The sequence below is a fragment of the Mesoplodon bidens genome (genome assembly GCF_964165515.1).
Source record: "Mesoplodon bidens genome assembly, chromosome: 7".
Taxonomy (NCBI): Eukaryota; Metazoa; Chordata; class Mammalia; order Artiodactyla; family Ziphiidae; genus Mesoplodon; species Mesoplodon bidens.
The window spans coordinates 29,563,265-29,581,121 of record NC_138164.1 but is presented as its reverse complement, the minus strand read 5'-3'; the positions used below and the strand labels follow the sequence as shown (position 1 = coordinate 29,581,121).

Genomic DNA, 17,857 nt, shown 5'->3' with positions numbered 1-17,857 from the left:
TTATTACAAACATTTTCCTTTGGTTTATTGTTGTTTGTGTATGGCTGTCATATGCTCCCCAAAATTTCATTTTCATACGACTTTAGACTATTTGGTAAAGATGATTCATTAATTATATAAATGTGATTTACTTTTATGTCTTTGCAAAGTTTCCTTATAAATATATTAAGCTAACTCTCTTTGACAGATCATATATCCCATTTTTGATGGTGAATATTGTCAACTACTGCTTCTGTATAGCACACAAGAATTAGGTGATCCTTAGAGATAATGAATTTCACGACTATAAAATTCATTGTGGTTCCAGCCCCACGCATAGCTGTATAGATACTAAATATTCAAAGATAACTTACTGAACCTTGTTCACAGAACTAAGTTTTCCCCTGATATCTCTCCCTCCCCCATGACCCCCCAAAAAACGTCTGGAAGAATTATCCCAAATGGCCTCCAGGATTTAAATAAAAATATTTTTAAAACATTTAACACCACAATAGGGAATTTGTTGGCATGACACGAACAATACGGTTACTCCAGATGCTGTATTCAAACTGTATGGGCCCATTGAAAAAATAGATATAACCTATAAGAAAAAGACCAAAAAGAAAATTTCAGAGTTTGAAAATAATGTTTTACTCTAGCTACCTTTAAAAACCCAATCTGTTAGATTCACTTTTTTTTTTAACATTCCAGTGTTTATCTTTATAAATACCACTAATGTTTTAATATATTGTTTATAATTTAAAGAGGGGGAAAGGTATAAATGTCTCCAGCTCTCTTAAACTGTCACCTCGAATTAATTGCTGTATTGGCAGGAGCTCCAGTTTTGATGCTTGAATTATTGATATTGGTTATTTTTTGTAAGTTAGAGATAACATCTCTTTCCATAATTCAAGCAAAAAATCATTATATAGCTATGATTATTGGTCTTCATATATAAATTACTCCCCACTCCACCCCTGATTTGAACTATACTTTTTGCATCTTAATATCTTTAAATTTAAGGTAGTGTTTAAGATTTGGCATCTTTTATTCATAGAATTAGCAGTCATTAAGTAAAATTCTCATTTATTCTAAGCATATTAGTTTTTGTTTGTTGTCTGTGTAAGTAGTCACACAAGAATGAGTAAACCCTTAACTGCCAGACATTTATCAACACATCTAAGTTCTGTGTAAAATTCCTTTCTAAGGAAATTATTTCAAGGGGTTACAGAAGCCCTCCATTAAGGTCAGTGCAGTGGAACTAGTTACCATTTTTCTCGAAGACAGCATCTACTTTATCACCAATTCCTGGGAAGACCTCTTCTATTAGTCTGGGGTAGTCTTTATGCATCATATGGTTAGTTTCATCATAGCTATTTAATAAGAAAAAGAAACTCTTGAGTAGGTCGTGGGTAAATTGCTTTAGAAATAATACAATGGATATAATGGCAGCTTTCAAAATTGACAAAAGTTTCAAATTTTTAAGTCCATTTGAAACAACCAGTAGCTTTTTAAAATTAGGAATTATAATACTGAGTATATAGTGGATACCTGGTGAGGTATTTTGACTTGCCTAAAGACCATCTTTGTAAAGACAGTTATAAGCTCATTTCCATTTCAAAATTTGTATAGCTGTTATAAAAGTATATTATTAGGAAAGCGTTCTTAGAGTGAAATAAATATATGTTTATGCATTGAACAATTATCTGTTGAGCTCCCACTATGTGTAAGACAACTTGCTAAGTGCAGTAACGGATGCCAAACTATTTAAGGTTCAATTTCTGCACTAAAAAGTTATAGAGGCATACAGTGGAAACAAAACTAGGAAGGGGAGCACAGCTTTCCCCTCTCATAACTTTATATTCCATACTCCTCTTCCCCTGCACATACTCACACCCTAGCCAACCAAACACACTCTGAAATTAACCTAAGAGAACAGCCTCCTGTGATGTAATATTCTTACTGTTACTGATGAAAGTTTTTTATATTTTTGAGATATGTTTCAATAGATAAAAAGTACGAACCACTGCACTATCAAGAAAGCTAAGACATATACACACAAAACTGCAACACTATGCAATAGGGGCTAAACATCATGAGAGAGTAAACATGAGATGTCATGGGAGTTACATGAGAAGGGAGATAACTTTGAATGGGGTGATCAAGAAAGACTTTCAAGTTAACTTTAAACAATGGATAGAATTTCAAAAGAGAGAGATGTAGGGAAAGACCTCTAGCAAAGAAAATTGTATAAGGGGAGGATATGGGGAGATAAAAGCACAGTGCATTTGAGATATGGTAAGCAATCCAACTTGACTGAGCCATAGACCTCATATAGGGTAAAGGGACTGGAACACTAATGCAGGTAGAACCTGGCAGTAATATTTAAAGTTGTAAGTGTCATTATCAGAAATAAAGAAGCCAAAAGGTAAAGATGATATGTAAGAGTGTGTGTGTGTGTGCACATGCATGCTTGAGTGTATATATATATGTACATATATATATATAATGAGTGTATATATATATATATATGTGTGTGTGTGTGTGTGTGTGTGTGTGTGTGTATAGAGGGAGTAAAGTTACCATTTAAAAAATTTCAACTATTGTGTACCTATGAGATAATCATCCCTGAATACAGACGTGGATTTGGGCTCATAAATATTGCCAATGTCAATGCTGCCTTGAGCTCTACACGTGTTTTTGATATTCCTGTTCTACTTGTTCTTCAAAAGGAGCTGGCTTCACAAACTACAAGCCTAGCAGCTTCCTGGCCAACCTCTCCAATGAATCAACAGACTAGAAATTGTGGCCTTCTCTTGCTCAGTCTTTTCCTGTACCTATTCTTATGTCCTCTCTGGCCACAGAAGATGGAGTTCCATGTAAATTAGGAGAGGATGACAAGAAAGAGAATCCAGGAGAAAGATTACAAGGAATTAAGATGTCAAAATAAGAGAGAGAGTTTTGCCATGGTTGTAGTACAACAAATGCCTTAGAAAGAGAAGAGTGGCCCAGAAAGGGCAAGAATTTTATGTGTATTTTCAAGAGGGCTTGAGACTTTTAAATACCAGTGTTAAGAGCTACCTGCTGGAGCTGACATGGAAGAGAAATGAATGACTGGTATGACATTTACAATACTGCATGAGATAATTTTAAGTAGCAAGAGATTTTCGAGACTCACTTTGTCTCTATGACACAAGATGATGGGTCAGTAAATATGGCTCTCATACCTCCAGACTTGGTTTCCTGAGAAGAAGAGCGTCTTCCCTGTATCCTCAAAGTGAACGGCCGCACTTATCCTTTTAACCTCTTTTGGAAATCCCAGGTCGGATATTTTTCTGGGATAACCTTCCAGAATATCATAACCATTAAGAGCCCAAAATTTTCTGCCTAGAATAAGTAAAAACATTGTTTTATTATTCAAGGGAATCTATTAAAACTCACATATATAGATATTTAACAAAGAGAGACTCATTTTACACATTTAGAAATAAATTAGTCAGTGTTTGTGGTTACCATGTTTATGAAACACAGAAATATGCACATTCTTCAAACAAACAAAAAAAAAGGATTTAAGATGCCAGTTTCTTAACTGTAAGTATAGCCAACCAAATATCATGATTAGTTTGACAATTTGTTACCTCTGAATATTGTTTGGACCTGGGTGGAAAATACACTAAGATTTCTCTGTGAATAAGCAGCACAGTAGGGATAGGAAATAAACTTGAAAACTCAAATTTTATACTAGTAGAAAATTATTTTCTTCTCTAAAAAGTGACTTCATTATAGCATTAATTATAATAGTCAAACAATAGAAACAATGTCAGTAAAATGCTATGTAGCCATTATAAATTATGATCATGAAGCTGAATAGCAATTTGGGAACTTATGTCAAGGGAACAAATAGAATATTAAAATGTATATACATTATGAATATAAATATTTAAAATACGTATTTCATATGGTGAAAGGCTAGAAAATAAGGTGATAAAATAAAATAAGTCGACTTTTCAGAAGAGGGAATTATGGATAATTTTTTTCAATTTTTAAAAATGTACATTGTTATAACATTTGCTTAGTAAATAATTTTTAAGAGGAAATAAGAGAAAAAACTGAGATGATTGGTGTGAAATAAAGAGTGGATATAAGTAATAATGTAGACTTTTTACTTGTCAAATTTGGGGACACTTGGTAGAAAGGTTTCAGGTGCTTTCTGGTTCCCATTTTGTTATACTTGATTCTTAATTTAGGTGTATTTTTGACAACGATCATTTTATTAAGTCTCTGGTAGCATCAAGTTCATCACTGTCTGCTCTGGACATGTAGGAGGTCTCACTGGTGGAAAGATTACCTCTAAAGATGTAGATAAGGTCATGGGAAGGGTGCTCATATGCAGCATCAATACGGTTGGGAAGTTCTGGCCAAAAGGATTTTGTTAAAAACAGCTCTGCGTCAACTTGCTGAGGATGCAGACGCCAGAAGAATCTAACACAAAAGTAAAAATGCAGAGTTTGCTATCATTTTTTCAAGTGCAATATGTCTATCCTGATAGCCAGCTGTCTCCACATCAATACAGGTAAGTTAGACACAACCATTCCCTAGCACCCATGAAGGTGAAAGATTTCCACTTCCCTTAAGTGCCAGTTAAACAAGCTGTTGCTATCTTAACTCTGTCCTAAATTATTGAAGTCTAAAATCTTACAGAGCCTTTGTGAAGGCTCCAAGTCATTAGTGGGCTGGGACCATGATTTGTTCAATTTTGTATATCTTATAAGTGGCAAGCAAATGTGCCAGGCACTCTGTTGGGCTCTGGAAAGAAAACATAAGTGACACAAACTATGCTCCCAAGATCTCATGGCCTGGGGAAACTGATATATGAGAAAATACTGGAGCACAATGAAATTAGAGCTATAGTAGAGGAGGTAGCAATACTATAGGATCACAGATGAGGGAACAATTAATTCATTGAATAGATGAACAAATGAACAAATAAGGATATTAAAACAATATCAAAATTAAAAATTAGTATTTCATTTTTCATCACCTATAGATTTAGTTTGTACAGTGCTTCCTCTCTTAAATTCCAACATATGTTACCAGAAACAAAGTTTTTCCATATCAAAAGGAATTCATGTGGAATTATGAGTAACAACTTACTAATATGGTAATTGATTTCAATAACTGCGTTTTAAAATAAATAAATTGTATTTCTATATTTACTTTGTAAATATGTCTTTATAAGAAAAACTACAACCAAAGATGTAAAAGGAAGCTACACAATGCCAAGATTATCCATTGAAAAGTAAAACATTTATCCATCAGTTATTTACTTCCTCTCATATATGTAAATAAACTACCCAAAGTTCTATTATTTTCACTAACTTCACATTTCTTTGGAAGTTTGACCACATGTTTCCGTAATTGGAAGACATGGCTTCACAAATGTTTGTTACATGCAGGATTTATAAAATAATACGAAGAGTACCTGTCTTTAAAGATCATTGTTTCTCCTCGGAGACTGGTAATGGCATCAAGGGATAAGGAAGGATCACATTTGTCTGGCGTTTTGGGATGTTTAGGGTTGGGGTCTTCATCTCCTGGACCTGCAGTCATGAAATGAGTGAAGCAAGTTACTGAGGATGACCTGATTCTGCCAGTGGAGAGCAGAAAGGGCAGTAAGTCCTGCCACCCCTACATAATGCTCCAAAGAACCTGTAATCCTACTTCCTTCCTCCATGGTTACCAAGTTCTTGCCTATGGGACTTCTCCTTCTGTTTTCATCTTTCAAGACCCTTGAGAATCATCTCAGCTACAAACTTAGCTTTCTTGAGGTTGGTGATAGAAATGGGGTAGCGGGGGAGAAAAGACTTTGAGGAAACTTTCCGCATGCTTTGCACAACCTATTGATGGACTCCTCTTGAGAAACACATTCCTCTCAAAGCCATTTCTGGTGGCATGTTGTCTCTGTGGGAGCCCTCATTTGGGCTCTTTCTCTTGCCTATTTTATCAGCTGTCAACATCAGCTCATGTCGCTTTACCAGTTGACCACATCACAGCTGCATCTCGGTGAAAACTAGGTCTTCAGCCATTCTGGTATGACTGGCCACATGTTGGGAGCTGTTCCACCAGCTCACATGAGTGCAGAAGAGGTGCAGTAGATAAAATAATTCTAAACTTATTTTTCTCTAAATAGAGCCTATTCTATCATGAAGTTCCTCAGTCAAGATATTGTAGAAATAGTAAAAATTGCAAAATCCTTGCCTATGCCTACACTAGCTGCTGTAGTAGATTTAAATCCAGAAGGGAAAATAATAGGTTGGGGTGGCCTGAGCTAGTTTTCTGAGCTCTGTGTTCTAGAGTGTTTACACTGATGACTGTGTACTGTGGTTTTACTTCTATTTATGGTAGGTACTTTTGCTTTTTTGAGTTGAAGTTTAATTATTTTGTAAATATTATTGAAAATTTGGAAGAGAAAAAAAGGAACAGATTCTTACAAATGGTCACTGTAGATGTTGGTTAAAAACTAACACAGGCCACTTGAATCGTTTCTACTGTGGCAAGCAGGAGTAGTTGAAAGAATACCCAGATTTTGTAAAAGCTGGTTAAAATCTCACTTTCTCCCTGTATAAGCTGGGTGAAAGCTATCCCAAAAGCTGTGTTACTATCCAGCTGTGTTTCACCCAGTTGTGATGCTATCGATACACTATTTAAACTCCACAGGCTTAGTTTCTTCATTAGTTAAATGGTGAATAAAATATTTCTTTCTGATGTCAGAGGTATTGTGAGGGTATCAAATGTACCTTTCAATGTATAAAATACAAACATGAGGAGTTACATTCTGCAAAACTTTGGAGAATGGAATATTTTCTACTTGAGCAAGTAGTTTGATTTGGAAAGAAAAAATGAGCATGTTTCCCCAGGTTTTAATAACAAAACCAGGACAGCAATATTGGTAATGGTAAATTCACTAATAATTTAGAAAATAAATGTATATATCTCTTCTGCTGTTAAACTGATAAATTAATAGTTACCATAGAGAGACTGGATCCCTTGTACATCATCATCAGGAAGCATAAAGTGGCTTTTGCCAGTGTAGGTATATATGGGAAACATGAGTGCCCCTGGGTCCTTGGAGTGTTCAAGACCTAAGGAATGGCCAAACTCATGGGCAGCAACAAGAAACAAGTTGTAGCCTGTAAGAAAACAAAGAAATTGAGAAAAAAAGTCCTCCAATGACCAATTCACAGAATAAATATTATTTTCCTCATCTATCTGGTATGTCACCATTTCTCTTTCTTGGCTATTTAACTCACTTTTTAAAGTTAATATTCAGTGTCTTAAAGGAAGATTTAAAACATTTATTTAATCATTATAAATAATTTGGTGCTCTCTTTGATTATAGCTGCCTACACAGAGTACCAACACATTGATTAGTAATCAAAAAAGATTTATTGTGAAGACACTAGTAATCCTGATTTGCTCTTTGTTTTCTCATGTCAGGTGAGGAAAGTAGACAGTTATGACTTTAACTGGAAACTCATGAGAAAAAATATAGGATGATACATATCTACGGTACTGCCTAGAACATCATCTAAACAGGAGGCGACATCCAAAGGTATAATGACCAAGCATAGAGGATTCATTAAATCGGGTCTCCGGGAATCTACTTGGGAGCAAATTCCAACCAAATGATCCTTTCCAGAATATCTCTAGACTCTAGAATTTAAAGAAACAGAAACTCTAGACATGATTGGCCAACTTTCCTCTATTCTCGAAGACTACTATGTCACTGTGTTTACACTATTTCCTCTAGTCACTCTTTCCACCAACTATCGAGCCTCCTAATATTGGTAATTTAAATTGGAAAAAAATAATAAAATATCAAAAGAAAAAGAACACATGAAAGCTGGAACCAGTGTTTTCAATTTGACCTTGAATACCATTTGCTCTCATAGCCTATGCATGAAGAAAATATATAACAAATTTAGTGAATTGTGCAGACCATAAAAGTGATCAAAGTTCATGATAATCTGAATGACAAGTAATTCTTCACTGAAATAACTAACAGTGGGTACCATTCCTGGCCTTCACCTGAAAAATTAATCCTGACTTATGGATGTTTTCATTCATTTCACTTAAATATTTCAAACCTAGAATTTATGCAGGAACCAAAAACTGAAGCTTACTGTGACTATGTCTTAACAATACTAGGTGTTGTTCTTTCTTCCTAAAATCATTCCTACCTGCGAAATGTTCAGACCTTAAATATATAAATTCTCATCTTTCCTTCCAAAGACAGATTGGAGATGTACGCATTGAGACATTGACTATTCAAGGCCCAGTTTTACTTCTTAGAAAAATAATTCTTTTTATTTAAATGAATAATAAAAAGTAGTTGTTTTTGAAGACTACCCTTTAATTGTCACAACTAAGAGTCCATATAGCTCCAAAATTAAGTCCTAGTTGTGCTAATCCTGCTTTTCTGTCTAAATTAACATTCCCAATCCTTTTGAGCCTTGAAGACTCAACTACTGACTGAATTCACTCAACAGTGAGTTTCATTTTGCTCTTGTGAATATAATTTAATCTGTTTTGTCTCATGCTTTCTCAAGTAAGGCACTATATTGATTTGTTAGAGTGGTATTTGTAAAATCAGTGATATAGACAAGTCTAAAACAAGTAACATATAACAGAGAACAGAAATTTGACTGGACTTGTGCCATTAATATTTCTACAAGGGAAAAAACTATTCCAACTCACATCCAACTCATTTACATATTTAAACCTAATAGTTTTTAGATTTATATTTGTAATAAACTGTACTTCTTCAACATGTCAAAGGTAATTCACAATAACAACACCTTGGTTGACAGAAAGCATTCTGATCCTGTTTCAAAGTTAGCTAGTATCCCTCGAGCCACTAGACTTAGTAGATTTTGCTCATTTTTAACGTTTCATATTGGCTTATAGAAATGTAACTTGTAGAGACTAATAAGTGGAAGATTATCATACTTGTTAAACTTTTTTGGAAAATAGAATCAAATACCAAATATAATTTACAGTGTGCTTAAACTTCTTATTAATGGGTTAATGATCAAATCTAATCTGATAATCATGAATTATATCTTTATAAGAAATACAACCTTTGGAACTACTTGTCCAGGTTTCATCATCATCAAAATGGGCATCTCCTCCATAATTTGGTCCAGGAGGAAAAGCGTGAGCCAATAGACCGGATGGTCCATCAAATGGGTAGAAGTCACCATGCTCTATACACAAAAACAAGAGTTAAGACTCTAATTATACGAAGCCTAGCACAGGTGCTTAGTGAATTTTTGTTGAATTCTGTAAAAATTAATGAATAACTGAAAGAAGGAATAAAAGAATGGAGCCAATTAAGGAGCAGAATATAAAAATTCTGCATCATTACCTTTAGTTCCAAAAGAGATCATGATATCTGCAGTGCCATTGTGAATTCTAGTAAAATTCAGAGGTGTCACATCAGACCAAACTTTGAAGGCTTTTTTGAATGCCTTTTCAACTTCAGAATGAGTCAAATCAGGGGTATAATTCACAATTCTATTCAACAGAGAAAGTTTCAATCAAATTTTCGGAAGGTGAAAGCTATTTTAGAATATATTTTCTTGGAAAACTGCTTTTCTACTCAAAATGCAATGGCTTCTCTAAAAGTTCTACTACAGGTCCATTGTTTCCAAGAACTTATTAATTATGATGACACACAAAGACTATAAAATGAAAAATTCAATCAGATATTTGAGTATCTCCAAATATTTGACCATTTGACATCTTAAAGTATTTAGATGTTTAATAAAACTTATACTGCATGCTAAAAGTTCTGTATCACTGTAGCCTAAACAAATGAAATAGTTCTGTAAAGTTCATAGAGAATGAAACTCTCCATTTTTAGCACTGTTATAATAAATATGCCTGATTACTGCATCTGCAAATTTCCTTGAAACTACTTTTACTTCTATTTTGGTTTCATAACTGAAAGAAATAAATTGAGATTTGCAGTGAGAAATAATGCTGGGTTAATGTAAAAATAATAGATGCTATGAGATATTCTCATCAACAGTATTAAAGTTATTCCTGGACCTACTTAACTTCCAGTTTAATATCTAAGGCCTACGTAAAACAATGGGACCACACGTGTTCTGTCACCTGTAGCCTTGTGCTGAAAATTAGACATCTGATACTACAAAATATAACAAATATTAAAGAAAGATAGTCTATGATTTACCTGTAGGTTAAGTTCATTTTGGACCATTTGAGAGTTCGAGGGAAAACATTATATTCACCCACATCAGGGACCCCACATCTTGGTTTTTTCATGATGTCTAAGGTGTTATCATCAAGTCTGCCAGTCACCTCTAAGCCAAAAAAAGACTGCATTTCTCTAAGCCTGTCAACCACAGAGCTTGCTGCCGTCTTCTTCAGGATTCCAGCAGGATTCAGAGGATAGTAGTATGATTTCAGGTAGTTCTAGGAAAGAGACCAAAATGATCCTCTTTTAAAAGAAAAAGACATTTATGAGATGTACCACACCATTGGGATTAGCAAAATACTCTACCTCTGCAAACTGGAAGTCTTCCTCGGACAAATCGTCAGAATCTTCATCATTGGGAAGAGGCAGGGACCAACAATGAGTCCAACTCAAGAAGAGGAAGGCAGCCAGGACGCCTGGGTGCATCTTGAATGGTTGTGCCTGGAGGCTGCTGCTTTCCCACAGACAAGTACCTTTACTTTTATAGGCCTATGATGGTGAGTCATCATTTATGGACAAGTTTCAACTTCCTAGTCAGTTAAAGGTAAACATGCTTACATGAGGACTTTTTTTCCTCCCAAGAAGTGTGGTTTCTGGTAGAATTTGAGGGAAATATAAAATGAGGCCTTCTCTCATTTCAGCAGGGTCTCAAAAACCATCTGGCAAAATAACAGCCTCAGCATATTTATGGCTATTGTGGGAAGAGTAAAATTTTCACTTCACTTGGCAAAAATGTTTTCCCCTTTGTAGGAAAGTAGCTACTTCTACTTTTTCAGATAAGAATATCAAGATGGTACACTTACTTCTGTAAGAAATCTAGTCTTGTTTCCAGAATGTTTATAACCTGGTGAGTTTTAAACTTCATTTTCTCCAGAGAACCTAAGAGGGAAATACTATATATACCTGAAGGCCACAGAAATGGACCAGAACAAAGCTTGGAGACTCATCACAGGATTGAGTGCTGCAGCTGGAATTTAAAAGCACTGGTGTGACCTCTCAACAAATATGGAACCCTACATGAATTCCCTACAGGTCCAGGCAGAGGTAAAAGAATGTATTAGAATACAGTATATTGGAATATAGTATAATGGCTAACACATACTGAGGGATTACTGCATGCTAGACTTAAAAGGTATTATCTCATTTAATCCTTACAATAGTCTTATAAAGTAGGTATTGTAGGAAGGCTTGTTTTTCACTTTACATATGAATAATCTGAGACACAGAGAAGTTAAATATTTGTTTAAGGTGATATGGTTAATAAATGCTACTACCAGCATTTGAATCCAGGCCAGTAAACTTCATGTTTTTGACCGCCATGGAATATGACCTCTACTCCATCCATTCTCAGATATTTTCTCAAAAACAGAGCTGCTTAGTTCCCACACCTCTGGGAGTGCTCAGGAAAGCTAAGACTCTATGGCCATTTTCAAGTTTCTTGATTTTCACTTTTAAGTTTGAATAATAGAAGTACCTTTGCTCCAACAACTCCAGAAAACTGTCCTTTAGGGACCTCTAGTCTATTATTCCGTTTAGAACATCACACATTTAATACCATGAATTCAGAATGCCATCTTTGGTCCCTTGCAGATGTAAATGGATAGAGAAATATGATCCATGATCTTCAGATTGACTGAATGATTGAAAACACAAGTTAATTTAAGTGATTAAGAGTCACAGAGAAGTCTAGGTCAGAAAATACTAACAAACAGGTGGAGCATGAAGACAGATTAAGGTGAGTAGGGAAGGGTATCCCAACATGTGGGTAAAATGCTATTATCTAAATTAGCCAGTACCTCAGAGAAAACCAGAAAAACCTATCACGTGTAAGCAATCACTTCAGGGAAATTTATTATGTTTTTATCCAAAATAGAGCCAAATAGGTCCTTACAATAGATTATTTCCAAAGAGTTCAATATTAGATTTGGGCTCAATCAGCAATGCAAAATAATAATTTGATTTAAGCCTCTTCCATGTATAACATTTAACTTTGAGATTAAGTGAAAATTATCCACAAATTTGATTCATCTATTAAGCTTATAAGAAATTGATTCATTAGAAAGCATTTGCTTTTACCAATAAATTTTTATAGTCTTTTAAGGTCACATTAGATAATAAAAAAAGAACTCCTTGAACAAGAAGTTTAAAAACAAGTGTCATTTTATTTAATGTTTGAAAGTGGGTGAAAAGAATCAAATAGGCTAACTCTACTTATAGATCTTCATATATTTATAGAAATGTTACCACCTGAAACTAGAATTTTTTAAAGCCCTTTTCATTATTAAATCAATGAAAGCTGATTGGGCATCAACTATGCAGGATACTATGCTAGTCTCTATGAAGATGGAATGAAGGATAAGATAAGAGACGTTTACTTGCAGTGATTGCAATATTATCTCCCCCATAAAGAAGGATTTTTAATGAACAATAAAAATAAATGTCACCATTTTTCAACTTTCAAAATTATGCTTACTGTCAAACCACTTTAATATTTTATTAGTTTCTTATTTCATTTAAGAATATAAACAGTGAAAAAGATAAACACAGAAAGTTTAATGAGAACATGCTGTTACACATTTCACAATTTTCTTACTGGAATAAATAAAAATTCCTCAGAAGATTAAAGTAGAAATTGATTTCTTAAAAAATCATCGGAGTGCTCGACTATAGACTATTGTTCATGGAGGACTGGCTTTATACAGTGATCAGGATGTGTCACCACACATCCTGACAAGCAAACTGCTTGTCAACACAAGTCCTTATCTCAGGTTAATTATTAAAATGAAAGCCATGCCTTCTGGTTATCACTGGTGATGTGGTTTGTGGTTTCAAATGACAACTTAAGCACAAAGAGGCTGAACTGGTATATACAAATGGTTCTAAGAAGCTTACGAATCACTGGGAAATTTGAAAACCTGTAGAACAAGCAAGCAAAACTGTAGACGAAATCAGATATGTGCAGTATGTGTATCTACTGCTGATTCAGATATAAGCAATGTGGGACTTTTTAAAACATATATCATCATCAGTTTCTAAGTTCAAAACATCACCCAGAAGAGAACATAAAATGTCTATGAACAACGCTTGAGTAAAGCACAGGGGTGTTCCTCATTAAAAATAATGAAATAATAGGAACAATGGACCATTTGAGTTGGGTTAAAATTATGAAATTTCTGTAAACCAAAGGACCTTTATGCTAAAAAAAATTTGGCTTCAGCTTAGAGCATTATAAATTATTAGTGTTGACAATGACACTTAGTAGTATCTTTATTTTTCTAAAAGGCAAATGATTTGATTCCGTAGCTGCATAAAGTAATGATTTTTTTTAAACACTCTCTGAAGGTTGCTTTGCCCTAGTCTCTGATTTTCTTTCATTCTGTCCTTTTTTTTTTTTGCCCATGACCCCATGAAATGGGCTCATGTATTCTTAAAAAAAGAGAACTAAACTAGAATTTAAACGCTTAATCATATTTACACCCTAGATTAAGGCGTAAGAGTGCCCCACCTAACCTACTTATGCACAATCATGACATAATCCACTATTTTATTTTTATTTATTTTTATTTATTTTTTATTTTTGGCTGTGCTGGTTCTTCGTTTCTCTGTGAGGGCTTTCTCTAGTTGTGGCAAGCGGGGGCCACGCTTCATCGCGGTGTGCGGGCCTCTCACTATCGCGGCCTTTCCTGTTGCAGAACACAGGCTCCAGATGCGCAGGCTCAGTAGTTGTGACTCACGGGCCTAGTTGCTCCGCAGCATGTGGGATCCTCCCAGACCAGGGCTCGAACCCGTGACCCTGCATTGGCAGGCAGATTCTCAACCACTGCGCCAGCAGATAAACCCCCTGGCAGGAGTTCTTTAGACCCAACCATTTGTCAATTACTTGCCACGCAGTCTTAATTTGGATGTTTGGTGGTCTTCCGGGTGGATCTTATCAAGTCCAAAGAGATAGAGCAATAGGAGAATGAGAAAGACTGAGGGGGAAAAGCTTTGGCCTCAGTGCGCTTCTTCACGGCCAGAGAACTGGTCTCTGCCAGATCCTGCAGGCGACGTCAGCTGCCACTTAACGGGCTACTTGAATCTACATGGCTCAGGATAAGTCCCAGCCACTCTTCAGAGGGGAGCTGTAGCCCAATAGGCAGATTGAGATTATGGCCTTTGAGGTCCCACATTGGGTGCCAGAAAAGATGTTGCAGGAAAGAGAGTGGGGTGCAAGAGGATGGTCAAATCCCAAGTCATGTCTGAGTCCCTGGGATGGCCACCAAGTGTGGGTTCTTGGCTTTGTGCAGGCAAGAATTCAAGAGCAAGACATAGTAAAGTGAAAGAAGGTTTGTTCAGGGAGATACACACTCCATAGACAGAGTGTGGGCCATCTTGGAAGGCAAGAGGCCATAATCCACTATTTTAGATGCTGAAGCTACAAAGCAGAAGATCAGCAATTTAGGAGGTCATTTACTTTTAACATTTGAATTTCATAGTCTTCAGAGATCCTGCATTCATACTGGGTTGATCCACAAAATAAATAAATAGAATCTGCAAGAAAAATTAAAGTCTTTTCAGTTCTTACTCGAGTATGACATCTGAAAGTCAAGACACAATTTCCTGGGCTCTATTCCTAAATGAATTTTAATTTTTATTGTGTTTTGTTAAAAAGGGTGGTCACTGAATGTCCACCTCTGCCAGCTTTAACCAAATACTGTAAGAGAAAACAACCAGGAATAGAACACACATTCTAGCCCATCCATGCCCAAATGTCTCTGAAAACGAAAAAAAACAGGGTTTGGCAGTGAATAATAGAAATGAAAACAAGCTCAAGAAATGGGGCCTGAGGTTTTAACAACAAGCAATTTCAGTGTATTTTAAAATCCCTAATATTTAAACAATGAATCAAAAAGTCTATTTTTAAAACAGCCTAACCTCACCTTGCTACCTCAATTCACTAAAGTAGAAGTTGTTACATATTTTTAAGCAATAAATTTTCTGATTTAAAAAGTAAAGTACAAAAAAGTAATAAACTTATTGCATAATGACTGGAAAATAGGGAGAAAACTAGAAGACAAAATTTACTGTAATACCCCAAGATTTTTTAGATAACCCCATATATATATAAAATTTAAGGATATATATATCCTTTAAATTGATTTATTTAGATGACAGTCAACCTTAAAAGTTTTTAAAAACAGTACTTTCTAGAATAGAAAAACTTGCCAGGTTAGTCATACGTTGCATCTATTTTATTTTCAATTCTAGGAAAGTTATCTTTAATAAATTTGGGGTAGCAATCTTCCATAGTTTGCTTTTCTTGATTGAGTCTATTATAAAATTGAGAATAAACTCAAAATGCACAAAATGTATCTTAATAATGCTATACATTAAAGAGGTTAACATTTAAATTTTTTCTATAATGCTCTAGTTAGTTAATTTCAGAAAATTATAGACAGGAATTCACTGCAACCATGAACTACCAACAAAGGCTTCTACCTCAACCTGGATGCTAAGATGATTTCATCCCTTCAGCACTGGTCTGCAAGTGAGAAAGGTGGTCATCCCAGTGTTAGGTTCATGGACAGCAGCATCAATCTCTTGGGTGTCTCCTGGAAATCCAAGCTCACTAATTCCCTTGGGACATTCATCCAGCACGACATGAAGGCCCTAAAGTCTTTTCTTGTTAATAACAATGAATCAAAGAAAGACCTTATTTTTGGTTGGAAAGTTATGATCAAGCAAGGGACATGTCTAAGGCAAAGAATGTAATAAACTGACTGAATATAAACTAAATTACAAAGAAATCCTTCTAAGTTATGGACTACAGGATGTGTGTTTGTTTCTTTTACCCCTCCAGTGATCCAGTCCTTAGCTAAGTCTGTGGAGCTCACATAGAGATGGAGAGCACAGGGCTTGGAATCAGTTACACCAACCAAAATCCCAACTCTGCCATTTATTAGCTCCCTAATCTCAGTGATACAACAGTGAACAAAACACATCAAAATCCTTGTCCTCATGAAGTGAACACTCTAGTAGAGAGAGAGAGAAAAGGAGAAAAACAGAGCAAGATAGTGAGTTGAGGGCTCAGGGAGGACAGTCGTAATTTATATATGGTGACAGGGAAGGGCTCACTGAGGAAGTGAAATTTGAGAAAAGACCTGAGGGAAGGTCAGTGAAGGCATGAGCTATGGAACTGTCTGAGGAAGAATGCTCTTGGCAGAGAGAACAGCAAGTGCAATAGCCCTGAGGTAAGAATCTGCTGGTATAATTGGGGAAAGCAGCAAGGAGACCAGTGTGGCTGGAGCAGAGTGAGAAGAAAAGTTACTCAATCTTAACTATACAAATGGGATCATCACCGTACCTGTGTTATAGGTTATATGAGGACTGAGGGCATTTGCAACAGTGCCTGGCACACAGGAAGCACCTGATATATATCATTAATTAGCAATAACTAACCTACTTAGCACCCAGCAAAACCATTGTGCCAGGCACTCTTATAGGCATACAGGATATTGCATAAGCAGTATTGACGAGAACTCTTAGATATCAGAAGGAGAAAGTAGACATTGCAAAAAAAAAAAAGGCAAGTTTGGCTAGTTAGAAATATTATTAAGAATGTAAAATGAAGTGATGCTATAGAATGATTGGAGGCAGGGCTGGGGGGATGGACACGTTCACCTGAATGTCAAGGCAGGCCTCTCCAAGGAGATACACTTAAAACTGAGACCAGATGACAAGAGAGTCTCAGCCATGAAAATACCTGGGAGCAGAGTATTAGTCTAGGCAGAAGGAACTGCAAGCACGAAGGCACTAGCATGGAAGAAAGCTTCTGTTCAGGGAAAAGGAAAAACGTGTGCCAGACTATAGCAAACAAGGAAAGTGGTGGGGAAAGCTGAACTGTAGAATTTGAAGACTGTCAGCATGGGGAGTTTCCCAGGTATTCCACTGATATTAGGTCTCAAATTTGACTTACGTGTCCTTAAAGATACTTTTTTCTCCTCATAACTGCATAATAGTATCAGGTGTGAAGTCTAGATCAAATTTCTCCGGAGTTTGCCCACTGAATGATCTCTTTCTTGGACCTAAAAGTAAGAAAATAATGACCCAACATGGTCCCTTGATTTTCTTCAGATTGTCTCCAGATTCTTTTCAAAAGCAAAATAACCATTAGCATTCTAGTTTTGATGTCTAGATTAAAATGAGATAGGAAAACGTCTTCAGCTCATATATTGTGGCTTATTCCTAATTCTTAGTCTCAAATAGTGACCTGTGTTCCCCTGTGTCTGGGGGAAGGGCCACTGTTTAGCTTTAAGGTGAACTTGATGTTCTTAACTTCCTATTTTCAACACTTCCTCTGCTAATTAGTACTTTTCCTGGGCTCTCTTGCCAAATAGCTTCTCTGTAGGGTCAGCCAAAGGGAGGCACTGGAGAGCAGGAGAAAAGCCAGTATTTCTTGTCCTCTCCTCTCTCTTCCTTGGGAGGAGTGGTGGCTGTCTCCAGTTTTCTGTAGACATCCCCTCCCTCTGTGGTTCCAGCTCCTCCCAGGCAGCCCCACCATGCTTTCTAACTCCTCATCACTCAGGGTGCTGGGTTGATCACATCATCTGCTCCCTG

The 17,857-nt window shown here is 36.0% G+C and overlaps 1 protein-coding gene across 1 annotated transcript; it reads right to left on the bottom strand.

The window, feature by feature from the left end:
- Window positions 1-479: 479 nt before the first annotated feature.
- Window positions 480-10,687, bottom strand: MMP13 (matrix metallopeptidase 13; the record flags this gene model as incomplete). Its single annotated transcript, XM_081238901.1, has 10 exons — window positions 480-580; window positions 1,249-1,352; window positions 3,207-3,366; window positions 4,328-4,461; window positions 5,462-5,579; window positions 7,008-7,169; window positions 9,120-9,245; window positions 9,407-9,555; window positions 10,238-10,479; window positions 10,568-10,687. 10 exons carry the CDS (start codon window positions 10,685-10,687, stop codon window positions 480-482), a joined length of 1,416 nt encoding a protein of 471 aa, XP_081095027.1.
- Between the last annotated feature and the right edge of the window lie 7,170 nt (window positions 10,688-17,857).